The following is a 20,279-nucleotide window of genomic DNA, read 5'->3' on the forward strand; positions in this document are numbered from 1 at the left end:
ATCTGAACCATAGAATTAGACTGATCTTAGTTTTTCTTATGTATGTCGAGTGGTATAAATAGGAGTGCTCACTTGATCATTTGTATCCAAATGTTAGGTGTTCGAAGCAATATATGTCCCTATTAAAGCTTGCTTAAGAATTCTTATCTCAAGGCTCACTAAGTATCTTTTGAAGAAGATCTACTAAAAATTGCATAGTCCTGATTATTTTATGTGTTGTCGTCATCATCGTATAAGAATTATAAATAATTAAATAATATTAAAATTTAAATATAATATAAATCTAAAAAGAATATCAATCAAAACATGCATATTATTTATATTTTATTATTAGCTTAGATATTCTTTCCTAACTTAGCTTATTTGTTTCCTAGTTTTAGCTTTGTTATTTATGTATTTATTCTTGCTGTACAAGAAACAATATAGTTAGGTTTGTATATATTCTAGGCTACAGCCAATTGATAATAAGGGAAAATCTTTCCACAAAACTCTTTATGGTATCAAAGACTTCCCAAGAGAAGGAGATCTAGTACCAATTGACGACCAATTTTTTTTCCAACACGAAAAGCGACTATCGCCATCTCGTCATGGGTGACGACAAGACTACCAAACCCCTCGACTCCAGATCACCCTACTACCTTCATCCCTCCGACGGACCACAAATCACAATCTGTCCTATTGTGTTGCGTGGTGAGAATTACAATGAATGGGTTCGTTCAATGCGCAATAATTTTCGTGCAAAGAACAAGCTAGCTTCCTCGATGGAACCATAACCAAGCCACAAGACGGAACTCCAGAAGCGTCTCTTTGGGTGACAGTTCATTCCACTCTCGTGGGGTGGATTCATAATACCCTTGATCCAGTCCTACGATCATCAGTCCCCCAACCCGATGATGTGAAAGACATGTGGGATGATATTCGACAACGTTTCTCGATCGAAAACGGTCCGCGAATCCATGAGTTAAAAACACTTTTGGGTGCTTGCAAGCAGCGTGGCCACTCGGTGGTCAATTACTACAACGAACTCCGAAAGTTATGGGATGTACTTGCGGGATATTCTACAATTCCAACATGTACTTGTGCCGCTGCTTCTGCATTTGCTCAAGAAAAGGAGAATGAAAAGGTCCATGGTTTTCTTGTTGGTTTGGATTCAAATATTTATGGAACTGCCGTTTCACATATCTTGATGATGGACCCTTTACCGAGCTTAAACACGGTTTTTGCTAAAATCGTGACTGAAGAACGTCACCAATCTGTTGCTCGAGATCATGCAACCAATTCTGATGTTGTTGGTTTCGCGGCGCACGGGGCTGCTCGCGGGAAGAACGATCATCCTCGAAGCAATGGGGTCTGCTCTCATTGCGGCAAACGTGGACATGACCAAGAAAGTTGTTTTCAACTGGTTGGGTTCCCGGATTGGTGGTATTCCGAGAACCGCACCAATGGAGGGCAGGTAGAGGTGGAGGCAGGTCTGTACGAGGGGGAGGAAAGAGTGCAGGTAGAGGTGGCCGCGGGCAGGTTGTACATGCTGCAACCACCTCAAAACCTATTGCTCCGGCACCCGTACAAGAGTCCGATCGTCGTGGCTACGGCCAATTGATTATCAAGGGAACAGAGTTAAAACCAGCAAGAATAAAAACATAAATAACAAAGCTAAAACTAGGAAACAAATAAGCTTACGCAAAAACGGACTAGAACTCGATTTAGATAAATCTTTTTATATTTTGTTTCTCGTTTCGTTTTTCTTTTGTTTATTTTGGTCATTAAATATTATCTTATTTACCAAAATGACACTCAATATCTTTGTTTATATTTTAAAATTTTTACATTAGATAGTTATCACTCTTAAACTTTTAATTATCTAATTATAATTATAATTATAATGTGAGTTTTAAAATTAACATAAAAATTAATTAATACTAGTAATCTGACACATACGTTGCGTGTGTAACAAAAAAATTAATATTTATTATGTTTGTTTATTTTGAAGGGAAGGAAAGAAGAATCTTCTTATTGAAAAATTGATGTGTTTGTAGAGATAAGAACGTAAAAAAAAAATTATAAGTAGTAGAGGGGTATTTTCAGTAAATAAAAAAATAGATAATGACATCAAAGAATTTTTATATGGTGTTTAGCCTTTATAAATAGTAAGAAATAAAAAAAAATTATGTATATACACGCATCACGTGCAAAAGATGCTAGTTAAAATATATAAAAAATAAGAAACACAACCAAAATAAATTTTAACTGATATATTTCTTATTTTCATAGATTTACTGAGATGTTATCCTTAATTTCGATTAAGGATATCATCTTACATGGGATATTCGGAGATTTAATAATTTTTTAAAGTAATAAACTTTCGTAGAGTTAATACATTTTTATTGAATTTTGTACAATTTCACATAAATATAAAATATTCTCAGACTTTGATGATTTAATTTGAAATATTTTTATAGAGAATTGTAAACATTTTTTATAGAACTCAATGAATTTTTTTATAAGACAAACATAATGAATATCTGAAAGTTAAAAAAAAAGTCACATTTAAAAAAAATTACATTAAAATATTTTTGATTAAATTTCAATTTTATAAAGTTTGAAATGTTTATTGCATGAAATTATTGTTATGTTTTTTCGTGTGTGTCTTTATTAAAAAATTAAAATATCAAATTTTATTTTCAAGAAACTAGTTGAAAAAATTAATTTTTATGTTTAAAATAAATTATTATTGTTTCTAATTCTATGAGCCAATAAAATTTAATTTAAGATAATAGTTTAATATAAAATCAATAACTATAGTTTTGGACATTGTAGAATTTTAAGATTAAAGGTTATAAAATAGTAAAATAATTTTTATTAATATATTTAAAAACAAATTATTTATAAATTATATCATAAATATAAATATTTTTTAATCAATTATAACACATTTTATTTTACTTTTTTTAAAAAAAACAATTTTGTTGTGCGATTGTTCAACTATTTAAAAATTATACAAGCTTCCTGAATTTACACCACAATTGAATAATTAAAAATAATGATATGTATTGTACATTAAAAGGGAAATTGCATATATCACCCTTGTGAAATCCCGAGTTTGCTGATAACCCCCTATGAAAATTTTTTAAGTTAATAACCCCTTGTGATACTAGATTTGTAGCATACACACCCTTTCAGCTAAAAAATGACGAAAATACCCCTAGTTAAATAAATAATTAAATTAATTTTGTTTTATAATTCTATTTTTAATTGAATAAAATAATCAAATTTTAGTTAAACAACTATGAAAATTATATATAATTATTTTTTTATTAATATTTGTTATACACGAAATATTTTTAATAGTAAATTTTATTATTAAATTAAATTATGTAATAAGTTTTATTATATTTTAAATACAATTTAATATTTAAATTAATTAAAGTATTGTATAAATAAACTTAATCAAAAATATAAGTTAATGAATTGGTGTTTTCATTTAAATCTTCAATATAAGGTGATAAATTAAAGAGTTTATAAAAGTCAAAGGGCATTTTCGTCATTTTTTATCCAAAAGAGATGTGTATGCTACAGATCTAGAATCACATGGGGCTACTAGCTCAAAAAAATTTTATAGAAAGTTATCAACGAATCCGAGATTTCACAGGGATGATATATGTCATTTTCCCTAGATTAAAAAGCATAGAATCAATTCCAACATTCGGCCAAATCTATGGCGTTTTTAATGAGAAATTTACGAGTATTAAAAATGTTGGTTTTGATTTCAAATTGTAAATGGTTTTGTAAATTAGAATTCTGAATTAGCCAAAACAAAAAAACGGTCAAATTTGATTAGATTAATAAAAAAATTTCTCGACCTAAAAATATAATTTGACGAGAAGATAGACATAAATTTTGATGTGTTTGGTATGAGTGACAGTGTTGATAAAATAAATTTTATGTAAAAAATTTATTGAAATTCAGATAAGGGTGCGGAATTGATGGTAATTTTGATTGGCATACTTTTTTGTCGGAGCAAGGTGTTCGCTGATGTTTGTATTTTTTCAGATTCGCTTTAGGCGGTTCAGACAGTCATCAACCCTAGACATATGAAAAGATCGGCTAATAAGGCAGCTCAACTTCTTGATCGTGAAGCTGTTAATTTAGACACTAATGTAGAATGGATTAACTATGTATTTTCATGTTCTTTTATTGATTACATTAACTGATTATAATTAAAAAAAAAATTGTTATGATATTTAATTATTAAAATAATAAAATAAATATTTAATTATTAATTAAAAAACAAATAAATACATCATCTTATCTTTTTGCGTGACTGTGTCTGTCATCGTTATGATTTTCCTTGCCACGTAACTTTCGCACAAACGGACTAGAACTTGATTCAGGTAAATCTTTTTATATTTTGTTTCTCGTTTCTTTTTTCTTTTGTTTATTTGCAAATGGACTTACAAACAGGTCGAGTTTTATGCTAATTATTTGGAAATTTTATCAAGTTTTGAGTTTCTATTAAAATCATTGGGAAAGCTACATGCACTAGATTTACAAACGGACTAGAACACTATTCAAGTAAAAGTGATTTTTTTAAACTTTTGAAGTTGTAAATCTATCAATTCAGAAAATTTTTCAATGCGATAATAATGAATATTTATCCTTGTTTTAATATTCGTAAAGACTGCGTATATTTTTATAAATAATAATAATAATAATATTTTTAAATATATATATATATATATATATATTATTGGGCCAATTTTCAATTTCAAATTTGTGCTAATAATAATAATATTTTTAAACAATGAGGTTCGGTTCGGTTTTTTATTGCGGTTAACCGAACTGAACCGTTGGAGCGATTTTTTTTTTTTTCAATTGACTAGTATTTATTTAATTATTCATTTATATTTGAAACTTGAAAGTGAGAAGAAACGTGTTTCTCTTTATTTCAAAAAATCTGAATCTCAAATCTGAATCGCTCCAAGCCTCCAACCCTTGAACCCGTCCCTCCTGCTTTCTATCTGTCTGCACGCCTCCTCTTTGGCACAATGAAGAGAAATTTCGAAGGAATTTTGCAATTATTTCATCGTTTATATTTGATTGACTCAGTTTGTATACTTTTATTTTTTGTTTTTTGTGAGATGTAAATTTGGAATTTTGGGTTGTGAATTGTGAGATGTAAATTATGTAATATGGGAATGGGACGGTAGTTGCGGGGACCCGGGTTGCTGATCCGAGAATATTTAATTTGAGAATATTTAGAGTTTTGATTTAAATTCTAATATTATTAAATTATTTAGGATTGAAATTGAATAAATTGAGAATTTGAGGGCTGAATTGCAATTATTGCATAGTTGAGGGGCTAAAGTGCAATTTTTATTTCACTTATCAGAATTTGATATTGAGGACTCAGCATGCACGTGTAATCCCTCAAAATATTCAGAAAATCCAAATCAAGAAACCAGAGGAAAACCGAGAACAGAAATTTCAAACTTTTCCTTCATCTTTCAATTGCGATATCTTTTGCTACGGTGATCCGTTTTCGATTCCGAAAGATGTTCTGGAATCCTCGCGAGACGAACTTCGATTTGATGTAAGTTTCTTCTTTGTTCATCAAGGTTTGAGAAGTCGAATTTGACAGATATGGTTGATATATCATATTCTTGTGATGTTCCAGCTTTGATTTGATATTTATACCTGCTGATATGTTGGTTTTGAAGCTTCAACAGTTAATATATATGTGAGAATTGTTATTGATATGTTCGGAATCGCCGAAGTAATATCGATATGCCGTCGAACTCTTGATTTGAAGTGATTTGCTATTGTTTTTGGATTCCGAAGTTGCTAAACTATTGACTGATGATTCCTTGATTGTTATGCTATTGTTTCAGTGCATAAACAGAGTATATAAACTCAAGAAGTCGACTCCGAAACCGATAGAAGATAGAACAAGGTTGGTAAAGTTTGCCTTGAAGTTCTTGTTGAAGTTTGGGTTGATAGTGAGCACACTTTGAGATGAGTTTTTGGTGATTGATCTTGTACAGACTTTGACAAGTTTGAAGACATCCTAAACACCATATTTGAAAGGTAAAAGTGGACTATTATTTGATTGGGAACACAACTCGAGATGGTTTGTATCGAGTTCCCTTAAATCACATACTTGTTTGATTATTTGCTCTTATGTGTTTTACTTTGAGTTATTGAATAAGTGTTGATATAATGAATGCTTTGATGATGATATATTGCATTCATCTTGAAGACTTATTCCTTGATTTTGAAATGAACGGAAATGTTCGAATAGACGATTTGAGGAATTGTATATGTATGGCCTGGGTGGTTGTTTTAGCCTAGCGTCTGATTTGCATATATGATTGCTTCGAAGTCCAGAGAAGAAAGATAAGTAACCCCACCTCGAGCGGGAGAGTCGGTGGATTAGTTATGATATCTAATTCTCGGGATCCCAACCGACGAATGACGAAATGAACCTTGTTTTGAAAACATGCATTGTATTTACCTTTATATCATGATCTTGATATATGTTTGTTATGCATGTTTAGTCGCTTTTACTGGAAAATCTATTTCTCACCGGAGTTATCCGGCTATTGTTTTGTTGTATGTGTCATTGCAATAGGAGGGAGTGGAACCGGGCAAAGGCGTACTTAAAGAACAAGGGATGAGATGAACATAGCGTGATGATCTGAGTTAGACGAGTTGAGTGAGCTGTCATGTTGTAGATTTGAACCTTAAACATGATCATGTTATAAGATACTTGTACCAAAACTTGTAGATGATTTAGTTGTGGTTTTGTTGATGTTTATAGGATTGAGATATGATGTAAATCCTTGAATCAACATGATGTATCTTGATCTTGTTTATATAGCAATGTTCTTGCTTATTTTGAGAAGCCTTGTTTATGTTTTAAAGGCTTGGAGATGATTCAATCCTATCAACTATACCATGTTTAGCATGCTTGTTGGTTTTTGATTATGTATGGAATCCATAGGAGTTGATACTAGGTTGAATGGCATGGAAGATCTCGTTTTGACAGCAGCAACTTTCTCTGATTTTTCTTCTGTTCCTGTGCTCGCTCGATCGGTAGGAAATGACCGATCGAGCGAGGCCTTTTTTTTGCTGGACAGAGGGTTGCACTCGGAGGGCTCGCTCGATCTGCAATATTTGGCAGATCGAGCGAGACCAATTGTTCAGGCACCGAGAGTTGAGAATGATGAGCTCACTCGATCGGTGGTTTTTCACCGATCGAGCGAGGTGCTTTGTTCTTTAAAAAATAAAAAAAAAAATTTGTTATTCTTTTGTTTAGACATTGATTGTTGTCTATTATTGTTGATTAATGTTTATTGAGAGATTAGAACTCGGGTCGTCACAGCAGTGGTGTGCCGTACGCCGGCAAGCTCGTTCTTTTGGGTTTGGACTTTAGAAGTTAGAAGGTAGAAGCACATCATGTTCTTTTTTTTCGCCATTTTTGAACCCACCAAAAGGCAAAAGCTACTAGAATAAAATATATTAATAGATAATGGTATGGAATCTTTGTTCAATTTTTGTTCTCAAATCTCAATATATTAATAGATAATGGTGTGGAATTTTTGTTCAATTTTGGTTCTCAAATCTCAATACGGTTGTCGGTTCTCAAATTTCAAAACAGATTTTTTTTTTGTAAAAAACAAAAAGAAAAAAAACGGTTAACCGAATGGAAAAACCGAAATAAATTCGGTTAAACCGAATCGAACCATTCGATTCGGTTTTCGGTTCTGAGTTTTGAAGAACCTAAATTTCGGTTTAACCGAAAAACCGGTTCGGTTTGGGCGATCCAAACTGAATGAACACCCCTAGCTACATGTCAATATTTTCAATAAGATAAAGATTACCACATAATTAACGATACATTTGGATATAAAAATCAGTGAGACATATTTTATGCTACTTCAGTTGAACCATGTGATTTCAACATTATGTTATCATATACCATCAGTGATTGAGATTATCCTTCCATTGAAACTTTTACAAATGCCTCAAATTGCAAGCTTTAATTTGCGTCCCAACCATAATTTAACCATAATTTGTTTTAATTTACCCCCAACTATAATGTGTTTTAAAATCAACTCGTATAGGCAACATATACAACAAATAAATTATTCAAAATACAAACTTCGAAAGGCTAATTCAATTTAGACAACAATATTTTAATAGTAGGCTAATTATTTATTCCAAATTCCGAAGAACAAATTTTAATTATTTATCATTTAAGGAAGGTTAGTTGATTGAATTTAGCCATGAAACAGCTAGAAGGATGGGAAATCACTGTCCACATATTACATGGGAACATACAATCACAATCATTTAGGATATCAATGAGATACATTATCAAATCAGAGAATGAACACAAATGACAATGAAGAAATATGTTTTGTTTTCATTCTATTTTTGGTGTATTTATTATGATCTCTCAGAATTTGCATTCTTTTTTTTTTCTTCTCGTGCATATATTTTACTCTATTATATATATACTAGCCACAGTGCACACGCATTATGTGTGTGACATTATATACAAATAATATGTTCTGTGTGTATATAATATAAAATTAATTTTTTTAAGTATTTGATTTTTAAAAAAAAATTTGGCAAGTTGATGATTTTGTGAAGGTTTTTCTTTTTTGAATTTTTTTTTTTAAAGTGATCGTACCAAGAGACCACTGAGATGATCTTGCTTTATATATAATATAGATGTAGTAACCTGCACCTCAATTTAAGTAATTACATGATTAATCAAAAGTATTAAAAGTGTGGTAGGAGCGGAACGTCCGATGGGGGGAAACGGACGCAACGTTCGTGTCCAGAACGGACGCAACGTTCCCTTACATCCAGGCAGGCATGAGGTGGCTCGATGACTAAGCCACGAGTTTTGACAAGTGTCGGACATGCAGGAACGGAAGCAACGTTCCCTGAACGGACGCAACGTTCGTCCCCGGGAATTTTGCCTATAAATATCGGATTTCTGATTCAGAATTTCATATCGAATTCCGAGTTTCCTTCTTCTGTTATATATAGTGTGAGTTATACACTTGAGAGTCCTATCGGTTATAATAGAGGTTCTGGAATAACCAAGGTGTGGTTATAGTCATCCGGGACTAGCAACTTCAAAGGGCTATCGACGGACGAATGTATGGTCCGGGAATCTATTTAAGATTTGGGAGTACTTATTAGCTTAGTTAATGCTTATAGAACTTATGTAGTGATACGATGAACTTTTGAATATAGGCTTGAAACCTAGGATCCTACTATACTTGAACTAGCCTAGAGGTACGTACACATTGACTGAGATTGTCAGCGAGTATACATGTTTATATGTTGCATTTATTTGGCATTATTATATGGCATGAGATATGATTTACCGTTTTCTTTATTCATATGTCATGTGCATATACATGTTGAGCCTATACCTTGTTATACCTGACTATAGAGCCGCTCAGCTCTATACTCGATAGTCTGTCACTGAGAGTACCGCGATGGTGGGGGCATTTATGTCTGACTACTCTGGTGTACTAGACGAGTGTGGTTGCACCCAGAGGTTGATCCGTGCGGTGGCAGCACTCATGTGGCGCCTGTACTGAGCATGATTTTTTAGATGACCCTTTACCAGTCATCACGTTACATGCATCATATATATACGTGTACTCATGTTTATGTACTGGGCATTAGCGCTCACGTCCTAGTTGTTATCTTGGACACCCTATTCCATGGGGCAGGTCGCAGGATGGACGGAGCTGGTGGTTCAAGGCAGGACTAGGGAGCAGGCCTTGAGGAGTTAATTATACAGCAAGATTCAATATAGCTGTATAATGTTTATCTTCTAGTATTTCGATATGGTTGTATCACTACTGATGAATAAGCTTGAAACTTTTGAACTAAGATGATATGTAATTTCTGGTTATGTTTCCGCACGTTTTTACTCTGTTAAGCATTATTGCTTTATTAAGTTTAATGCATGCTATTAGTTGCCAGTTAGTAGGTGATTTCATGCAGGATCACTACAATAGATATAGATAATTTGAATGCCTTCCAAATCATCACTAACAAAATAGATTCAGCATGTTTAATTCCATACGTACAACTAATTATTTTCAGGATTATAAATTATCGAGTAAATGAGAATAAATATTTTTTTCTTCATGGATAAATTTTTATAAACCACATAACCTAAAATTCTCAAATTAGATCAAATGCACATACTCTAGCAGAACCAAAACATATTTTCTTCAAATTTGCAATGGACTATTGAATTGTCACCCTTGAGCTGAAAATCAAAAGCATCAATCATGGAGGCAATTATTCAAGTTTTAATATCTCATACATACATAGAGATAAATACCTTCAAAAAATCAAATTTCTCTTTTCATCAATTTTCGATAAAGGATATCCTAAAATAAAAACCACCAAAACACAATAAAAATGGATAAGACTTCGAATATAAAATATAATTGATAATTTGTGCATAAATGGAGAAAAATTAAGAACAAAATTTCTTCGTTCACACTAAATTTTGGTACTTAGTTAAACAATATCACCTTTATCGATGCAAACAACCAAAAAAATCTTCGTCAAGAACAATCTATAGCAAACCCATTTCCCTAAAAACAAAATTACGATAAAAATTTAAAAATTGAATTAAATTATTCATGTCCATCAAGAAGAGTTCAAAGTAAAGGAGGATCATCGTGAAATTCAAAGGTTTTCTTAAATTAATTTTCAAGAAGAGGAAAAAGGTTGGAAGATAACCTTTGTACTTATTTTTCGAGTTTATTGCACTAACCCCTTTGTGAAATATGAAAAATGCACACTTTTTCTTTGTGAAATTTTAATTAGGTATTTCAGCCATTAACCTTTCGTAATACTTGCATGTTTAACCCTTGTCACGACGATTTTGTCAAACATACGTTGTTTTTGCGCCAAAATAACCATTTTTTATAATATTAAAATTAAGATACGAAAATTATCTTTTATTATTGTAATAATTTTTACATCTACTCATATACATCATTCACATCAAAATAAATAACAATGTGTACTCAATTAACACATTGAGAAAATGGTTAAACGTGCAACTATTACAAAAGATTAAGGTCTAAGCTGCCTAAAATTTCACAGGAAAAAAGTCTGTATTTTCAATATTTCACACGGGGGTTTGATGCAATAAACTCCTTTTTCCCAAGGACATTGAATATGACGTCTCTAACCATTTACATGATAATTCTCTACATTTTTGTTTCTCTTGGACAGAGAGAAAGATAACACGAGCGTGAGAATGAGAGCATAAGAAGCGTAAGAAATGAAAAATATGAGAGAGAATAAAATAAAGGCATAGAGAGAAAATGGATGAGAAGATATTTTTTGAAATAAAAAAATTGACCAATATTTTCCTGTTGTGATCTATTGTTTATTAGTTAAAATAAGAATGCTATTTTTGGTATTTTGAAAAAGGTCATACCAAAGTCCAAACATACCAAGTTGGTTTTTATGAGCATCTCTTTTTTAATAATATAGTAAGAGATAGAAGAGCTAAGATACCTATTTAATTTTGAGGAAATTGCATATATCACCTCTGTGAAATCCCGAGTTTGCTAATAACTCCCTATGAAATTTTTTTAAACTAATAACCCTTTGTGATTCAAAATTTGTAGCATACACAACTTTTTCAGTTAAAAATTGACAAAAATACCCTTACTTAAATAAATAATTAAATTAATTTTGTTTTATAATTTTATATTTAATTGAGTACAATAATCAAATTTTATTTAAATAACTATGAAAATTATATATAATTATTTTATCATAATATTTGTCATACACGAAATATATTTTAATATTAAATTGTATTATAACATTAAGGGCATTTTAGTCATTTTTTAGCCAGAAGGGGGTGTATGCTACATATTTAGAATCATAAGGGGGCTCTAGCTCAAAAAATTTTCATATGAGGTTATCAGCAAACAATCGATTTCACATGGGTGATATATGCAATTTTTCCTTTAATTTTCACAGAGGTGAAGTGTGTATTTTTTATATTTCACATAGATTTGAATACAAAACACTCTAATAATTAATATAGTAAGGCTCCGTTTTACAATGATCCAATGATAGTTATAAGAATCTACACCCAAAAAATCAATTAAAAGCACTGGAAAAATTTGTACAATTTAGTGATGCAAACTACTCTAATACAACAAATATTGACAATGTAATCGAGGTTCGAGTTTCATACCCTTCCGAGGTTGGGGAATATGTTGAAATTGAAACTCAAAATCTGACATGTTCTCGCACAAATGATGTGACTTAGCAAGTTAGATCTAGATGCTTGGAAGCAGTGGCGCACCCAAAATTTTCTCAAAATTTTAGATTAGAGATGACGAATTCAATAGATTTAATAAATTAATATAATACAAAGTGCACCATAAATGTCAGATATTAATTTTATATGTTTTTACAATAAAAATCTCCAAATTTCATTTTTTGAAAAATACTGAATAATATTTTCAATATGAACTATATCAAATACATCTCACTCAATAATACGTCACCAAACAATTATTTACATGTCATCTCCCAACTGATTACTAAGTGATGTTTTGATAATTTTCATTACTAAAAAAAACTCTCTAGAATTGCAGTTACAACGAATAATAACAATGTTATATATCATCAAAAGTAATACATCAAATGAAATAATTGATATTTTTAGTAATCTCGCTAATTTATGCAGTCTCACATAATTTATTGCTTGCTAATTTATATGTCAAAAATAATTTTATGAAGTTGGTGTTCAAGATGCATTAACTCTATTAAAGAAAAATCAGATGATAAAAAAATGAGAAAATTGAAGCAATTTTTCTTAACATAGGTTAAAAAAAATGAATTTGATGGATAAAAAATCAGGTAAAAGTGATTTTTTTAAAACTCTTGAAGTTGTAAATCTATCAATTCATAAAACTTTTCAATGCGATAATAATGAATATTTATCCTTGTTTTAGTATTCGTCAAGACTGCATATATTTTTATAAATCAATAATAATAATAATAGTTTTAAAATATATATATATATATATAATTTTATTGGGCCTATTTTCAATTTCAAATTTGTGCTATTAAAACAACGCCCCGTGTTACCAATCTTAATCTTATCTTAATTTCCTAAATCCTAAACCAACGTCATCTTATCGTCTTGTCTTGCGTCTGTCATCGTTCTGATTTCCCTTGCCGCGTAACTTTTCACACAAACGGGCGAGAATTCGATTCAGGTAAAAAAAAAAAATTATTTAGTTTCTCGTTTTTCTCTTCTGTTTATTTGCGAAAATGGATTTATAATTCTGCTAATTATTTGGAAATTTTCTACTAAAATCATTGGGAAAGTTACATGTACTAGATTATTATTGTTGATCGAATTTAAGCCCTAGAAATTTTGGTTTCGATTGGTCTGAAAAAAATCAGTCTGTTCGGTTTTTGGAAATTCTATTAACATTGGGAAAGTTACATGTACTAGATTATTATTGTTGATCGAATTATGCCCTAGAAATTTTGGTTTCGATTGGTCTGAAAAAAATCAGTCTGTTCGGTTTTTGGAAATTCTATTAACATTGGGAAAGTTACATGTACTAGATTATTATTGTTGATCGAATTATGCCCTAGAAATTTTGGTTTCGATTGGTCTGAAAAAAATCAGTCTGTTCGGTTTTTGGAAATTCTATTAACATTGGGAAAGTTACATGTACTAGATTATTATTGTTGATCGAATTATGCCCTAGAAAGTTTGGTTTCGATCGGTCTTAAAAAAATCAGTCTGTTCGGTTTTTGCGAGCCATTGCTCACCCCTACTTGATTGAATTGCAGGCTCTACTGGATTGTAAAAAGCACTTGAAGAGCCTCAATACCCCAAAGCATTGCATCTTTGACAATTGCAGTGGTGCTTTTGTAAGTTGCCTTTATTCGTCTCTTCCTCTTACGTGTTATAGTTATTTGCCTTTTCATGTTATGACGGGTTTCTTCACTTTTAGGACTCCAGTAATTGATAAACATGCAATTCAAATCCTATCCGCTCAGCTATAATAGAAGCCTCAGACAGAGCGGCAGAGATGACAATTATGTCGACTACGTACCCGTCGCCAAGCGCCGTGCAATGGTGGCTCTAACCATTCCCAAATGCGTGGGAAAGTCGAAGCCGAAACTTACCAAACCAAGTTTACTGGCCACAGTTTCTTCTCTACGCAAGAAACAACCACTGAATATTAAACAAAAGGAACAAATTATACTGCAGGAAAAGGAGATAATCGAACATCTACCGGACAGGAAAACTTTGATGTCTGTTTGGGAGCTAGCGAAAGGCATTGTTTATACGGAGCCCTTGTTGACTGGCTGGAAGCCACCCTTACGGTTTCGGAGGATGCCTAAGAAGGCTTGTGATGCCATTAGGAAGCAGTGGCACATTCTTGTTGATGGAGATTATCTTCCACCGCCCAATAAGAATTTCAAAGATATGAGGTTTCCAGGACCAATATTACAGAAGTTAAAGTCCAAGGGAATTGTGCAACCAACTCCTATCCAAGTTCAGGGGCTTCCGGTTGTTTTGTCTGGGAGGGATATGATAGGGATCGCTTCTACTGGATCTGGGAAGACGTTAGTCTTTGTGTTGCCACTTGTTATGACGGCTTTGCAAGAGGAAGTTATGATGCCAATTGCTTCCGGAGAAGGGCCGTTTGGATTGATTATCTGTCCTTCCAGAGATCTTGCCAGACAAACTTATGAAGTTGTGGAACAGTTTCTTGAACCGATGAGAGAGGCTGGTTACCCCAAATTGCGAACTTTGCTTTGCATTGGTGGGGTTGATATGAAATCCCAACTTGACGTCGTAAAAGAGGGAGTTCACATTGTAGTTGCTACACCAGGAAGGCTTAAAGATATGTTGGCAAAGAAGAAAATGAAACTTGACGCGTGCAGGTATATTTTCTTCTCCCGAATTCATCTTGTGATTCTTTTAAATCTCTTGACTGATTCTAGTATATAAAATCGTTCAACCCTTGGTTATGCTGTTTTCCTATTGTAAAATACATTCAACGCGCCCTTTCATGAATTTGATCCTATGCTATGATGTTCAGCCTCAGGTACCAAATCCAATTGTGTACCTTGATCTTGGCAATTGGACCCGAGCAAGTTTTGAAGTAGAACCATTTAAATATTGTCCAGTTTGATTTGTTTATTGTTTGAGTGATTTGGACCAAAAGTTATCTTTTGGATTTCTGACTATGAAAAGAGATATGAGTGTGATTCATGATGTAATCGAACTTATTTATTTTAATTATTAAATAGGAATAGGTCTTGAATTTAATTTGTATAAATCAATTATTTTATAGTTGCATACACTAATTTGTCCGTGTAAACATGAAATCTTAACATGTGAGACGAATCCACACGTTTCTTGTTTGGTTTTTTCTTTAACCGTAAGTCTACGAATGTAGTTTTAGTTTCTATTTTTGGGAGTTAATTCTGATTGTGATTTACGTTAAATCATGGTTGGGTGCCGACATTCTGGGATCTGTGTGTTTGTGAAATTACTTTTCAGTCTATGAGCACTAGTCTAATTCACGAGTATTTTGGTCATTTAAGTTGTACACCGTTGGTCGTAGTTGCATTCACTTTGGTCTGTCATGAGCGAGATCAGGATCTTACTTTGCTACATTTTCAAGAAATGTTTTCGTAGCGATATTTTTATTTTCAGAACTATATAACGTGGTTGCCATAGCTTTGTGGTTGTACATTTAAAAAGGGAGAAGAAGTTAGATTACATTACCTGTTCGACTGACAACAAGAATGGAAATTGCGTTTCATCTTTGAAGTAGACCAATTTGAGTACTGATAGTGTAATAATGCGTTTACTTTGCTTCTTTAACTCTTGTAGCCATGTCTGAATGCTTTCAAGTACATATTTTATTTTCTATAAATGCCTTACGTTTATCATACAAACATTGGAATTTTATCTGAACTGCCCGCTCGGTATTTTGCAGATACCTAACTTTGGATGAGGCAGATCGCCTAGTTGACATGGGCTTTGAAGATGACATTAGAGAAATTTTCGATCACTTCAAAACGCAAAGACAGACACTACTGTTTTCAGCCACAATGCCCGTGAAGATCCAAAATTTTGCTCGTAGCGCTCTTGTAAAGCCGGTAACCGTGAATGTTGGAAGGGCCGGAGCCGCTAATCTTGATGTGATCCAAGAAGTGGAGTACGTGAAGCAAGAAGCGAAGATGGTTTATCTTCTCGAATGCTTGCAGAAGACCGCACCACCTGTTTTGGTGTTCTGTGAGAATAAAGCGGATGTAGGTGACATTCAAGAGTATCTTCTTCTGAAGGGAGTAGATGCAGTAGCAGTTCATGGAGGGATGGATCAAGAAGAGAGAGAATACGCCATCACGGCCTTTAAATCTGGAAAAAAAGACGTTTTAGTAGCTACAGATGTGATTTCCAAAGGTCTCGATTTTCCCGACGTTCAGCATGTCATCAACTACGATATGCCTGCAGAAATAGAAAACTATGTACATCGAATCGGAAGGACCGGAAGACGTGGCAAAACAGGAATTGCAACGACTTTTATCAACAAGAGCCAGAGCGAGACCACTCTTCTCGATTTGAAGCTTCTATTGGAAGAAGCGAAGCAAAGAGTGCCTCCGGTTCTTTCCGAGCTCAAGGATCCAACAGAAGATGTGGAGGCGAGTGGAGCGAAGGGATGTGTTTACTGTGGTGGGCTGGGTCACCGGATCGGTGATTGCCCCAAGCTGGAGAATCAAAGAAGCATGCAAATTGCTAGTTTAAGAAGTTATTATTCCGGATCAAGCGGTTATCTAGGAGAGATCTGATTTACACTTATGGATGTATTTAAAATTTGTGAAACTATGTGTTTGACTTGATGGTATGCATGATTCATTGAATGGTGTGTATCAGTACATATATCTATCTACTTCTATTTCTATTTCCAGTTGCATTTTAGGAGACATCATAATTGTTGTAATTAGTGTGTCCTTGACAGCTTTAAATATTATCACAATCATGATCATTAGTAATTCATCAAAGAGATCTGATTTACTCTTATGGATGTATTTAAAATTTGTGAAACTATGTGTTTGACTTGATGGTATGCATGATATATTGAATGGTGTGTATCAGTACATATATCTATCTACTTCTATTTCTATTTCCAGTTGCATTTTAGGAGACATCATAATTGTTGTAAACTTGTAATTAGTTTGTCCTTGACTGCTTTAAATATTATCACAATCATGATCATTAGTAATTCATCAAATATGATTTGTTTAGTTTAATTCACGTCTTATGTGGCCTCTTTCATTTCCCGTTTGGTTGTGTTTTTCTTGCTTATTTGCAGATTGCATGGTGTCGTAGTGTGTGGTAGGAACTAGGATGTCCATTGCGCTATATCAATTTCAAGCCAGACTAAACATGTCCTATAAGATATCTGTAATGCAATCTGAAATCGAAATTTAAATAAGCCAGAATTGAAAATAACTGGAATCAATTTTTTTAAAATTTTTTTTTTTTTCCTACAGTTATATAACTAAATAAGTTATTTAATGAAACGAAGTAACAAAAAGCATAAATATAATATTATTAGATCGGATTCAACTGTACCGGATCAAATTCTTTCAAGAAATCCATTCCAGTTCAGCATTGATGTTTGATTCAAATCAATTAGAAAAAAATATTAAACAAGTTCTGGAATAATGAATATGACAGTGTAACCGATACAATGGGCATCAATATATTCTTTGATATTTGATTATCTACGCATTGCAAGATCTATGGGTGATTACGGTGCGATTTGGATGGTATTTTCGTAAAATTCAAATCGAATTGCTATGTACGGTTCAATTTCAAATATATTTTCTAATGCGTTTTTTCATATAAAAGTATATATGTGGTTTGGGACGATTTCGGGCATTTGGACGATTGTTTTTGGGAGAAAGACGCTCACCAAACTAACGATGTGCATTCTGATTAGTGTCTAATACAAAAGGGCCGATACACTTAATTTTTCGAAAGAAAAATATAAAAATTATTTAATTTTTTTTTACTGGATTGATTATCTTTTAATATTTTACTCTCATTAATCAAGTTGAATATACTTATGTAAATTGATTAATGTGATGATTTAAAATAAATAAATAATCTCAGTGCTTAGAGTTCCGCTTAATTATTTTGTAGGACAAATAATATTTGATTTAGCACTTGATGATTTAAAACGCTATGCATGAACATGATCAGTTATGATAAATTATGTGACATAATTATTACATGATATGCATGTATTATTGTGTTTATTTGATTATGCAATTTGGTGACATATTTTATATTAGACACGATTTATTGAATTTATTGTATTTATTTATGATCCAACAGTTGGAATTATTTTTGTCGGCTTACCTAAATTAATTAACTGTACATGAACTGCTTTCTAATAAATAACCCAATAAAGTGATGAATTAATTATTAGTTTTCAAAATATTAAAATAAATTGATATGATCCACCTTATGTGGTAATAATAAAGACCATTAAAGAAGCCCAGGCTATTTATTATATAAATATTTCTCGAGTCCAATAGTACATACGAAACATATTAAGCCCAGCTCATTTGGTGGCAATTAATTAAATTACATTGGGCTTTTGTTCAAATTTACTAATTTATTAGCGATCAAGGCACACACGCATCACGACGCGTGTGCGACGTTTGTACATGAATATTAAGTCTAACATGGGTAGATTTATGTTTTCTACGATATAAAATTATGCTAAGATAGAAGATCTAAAATAATAATTGTATCTTGTATCACAATTGAAATCAGGCTTGGACCTGTAGAGTATGAATTTTGAGGCAAGTTCCTCGGGCCCCAAAATAGTGGAGGCACCAAAATTTAAAAAAAAAATTTGTATAGTATATAATTAATTCATGACCTCATCCCATAAATAATAATTAATGGGTCGTATCCTGTGATGAAAACTTGAATTCCACTGTTCATTTATCTTTTTATCTCTCGTAAACATTCAACAAGAATCGATAATCAATCCAAAATATCTATCTAGCAAGTTCTCGCTAAAAAACAAATTCCCGTTATTATATGATAATCAAGCTCGCTATAACTCGATCTCTATTTATCGATTCGTTTCAGGATATTTTTCAACACTTGAATGCATAATTTTTGTAATCAATCAGAAGTTGTATTTATCAAAAGAGGATTTTTCAAATTGAAGTTGTGCGAAACTCATTTCCGATCAACTATGTTATATGTAAGTTAAATACTATGCATCAATCAAGAAAATAAGTGTTTGAGATGATCTTGATTTTATTTTAGTATTTGTTTATGACATATTTTTATCTATCTTTAATTTTATATGTAGAAGTCGATTTTTGTCTATGTTGCCCCATTCGGTAACTTATTTTGTTTGGATGATCTTGACTTTATTTTAGTATTTATTTATGACATATTTTTATATATCTTTAATTTTATATGTAGAAGTCGGTTTTGTCTATGCTGCCCCATTTGGGCATTTAACGTCCCCACTTTTTTTTTTTTTTTTTTTTGCATTTCAATGTTCACATAAACATCTCAAATGCAAAAAAAACAAGGGCCGTTGGATGCATCACATAAGCAGTGCTCATGCGCGTTAGCATAGACAGACCCGTAAAAGTCATGCTATTTATACTATCATATTTATCGATAAAAAAAAATATATGAATGTTAAGCTTTAATGCCATTAATTTTTTATACTCGTCTCAGGCCTCAAAAAACTCAGATCCGACACTGATTGAAATGGCATAGTTGTTAAAGCGTACGTACAGAAACACAAATTTGGTTTGATGAAAAAATTTTGTGTTTCAATATAAAACTTACATGTGCCTCATTTGTTTTTGCATTTGACAGGCACTCATGTCGATAGTTCCATCGTAATCCAGTTTGAATCCTCGTAAGCTACAAAATTATTTTAATAAAATTATAATAAGTTGCATTTTCAATAGCAAAATAAAAGACAAAAAGGTCATATGATAGTATTGGAGTACAATACATTGTGCTTATATCTTATGATAATATTTTGTTCGACATTATGAATGTTATTGGTGTAAAAACAAATCGTAATTGGATGAATTGTCCCACTGATGACCTGCATAGTAAAAAAGTTACGTAAGCAAATATTTGAGTAATTTTCTGAGTC

General features: G+C 32.2%; 2 protein-coding genes across 3 annotated transcripts; both read left to right on the plus strand.

The window, feature by feature from the left end:
- The first annotated feature begins 587 nt into the window (after window positions 1-587).
- LOC140860749 (uncharacterized) lies at window positions 588-1,600 on the plus strand. The gene is made up of 2 exons (XM_073263753.1): window positions 588-690; window positions 744-1,600. The coding sequence occupies exons 1-2, from the start codon at window positions 588-590 to the stop codon at window positions 1,598-1,600; spliced, it is 960 nt and encodes a 319-aa protein (XP_073119854.1).
- Window positions 1,601-13,171: 11,571 nt separating this feature from the next.
- Window positions 13,172-17,103, plus strand: LOC140865694 (DEAD-box ATP-dependent RNA helicase 35-like). 2 transcript variants are annotated; one of them, XM_073270414.1, is made up of 4 exons: window positions 13,172-13,304; window positions 13,894-13,974; window positions 14,066-14,997; window positions 16,062-17,103. In XM_073270414.1, exons 3-4 carry the CDS (start codon window positions 14,078-14,080, stop codon window positions 16,912-16,914), a joined length of 1,773 nt encoding a protein of 590 aa, XP_073126515.1. In that variant the 5' UTR covers window positions 13,172-13,304; window positions 13,894-13,974; window positions 14,066-14,077; the 3' UTR covers window positions 16,915-17,103. The 2 variants fall into 2 exon arrangements, with proteins under 2 accessions (XP_073126515.1, XP_073126514.1); XM_073270413.1 differs by having other exon boundaries at window positions 14,058-14,997; window positions 16,062-17,102.
- Window positions 17,104-20,279: the final 3,176 nt, after the last annotated feature.

This window comes from Henckelia pumila, chromosome 4 (assembly GCF_033568475.1).
Source record: "Henckelia pumila isolate YLH828 chromosome 4, ASM3356847v2, whole genome shotgun sequence".
Taxonomy (NCBI): Eukaryota; Viridiplantae; Streptophyta; class Magnoliopsida; order Lamiales; family Gesneriaceae; genus Henckelia; species Henckelia pumila.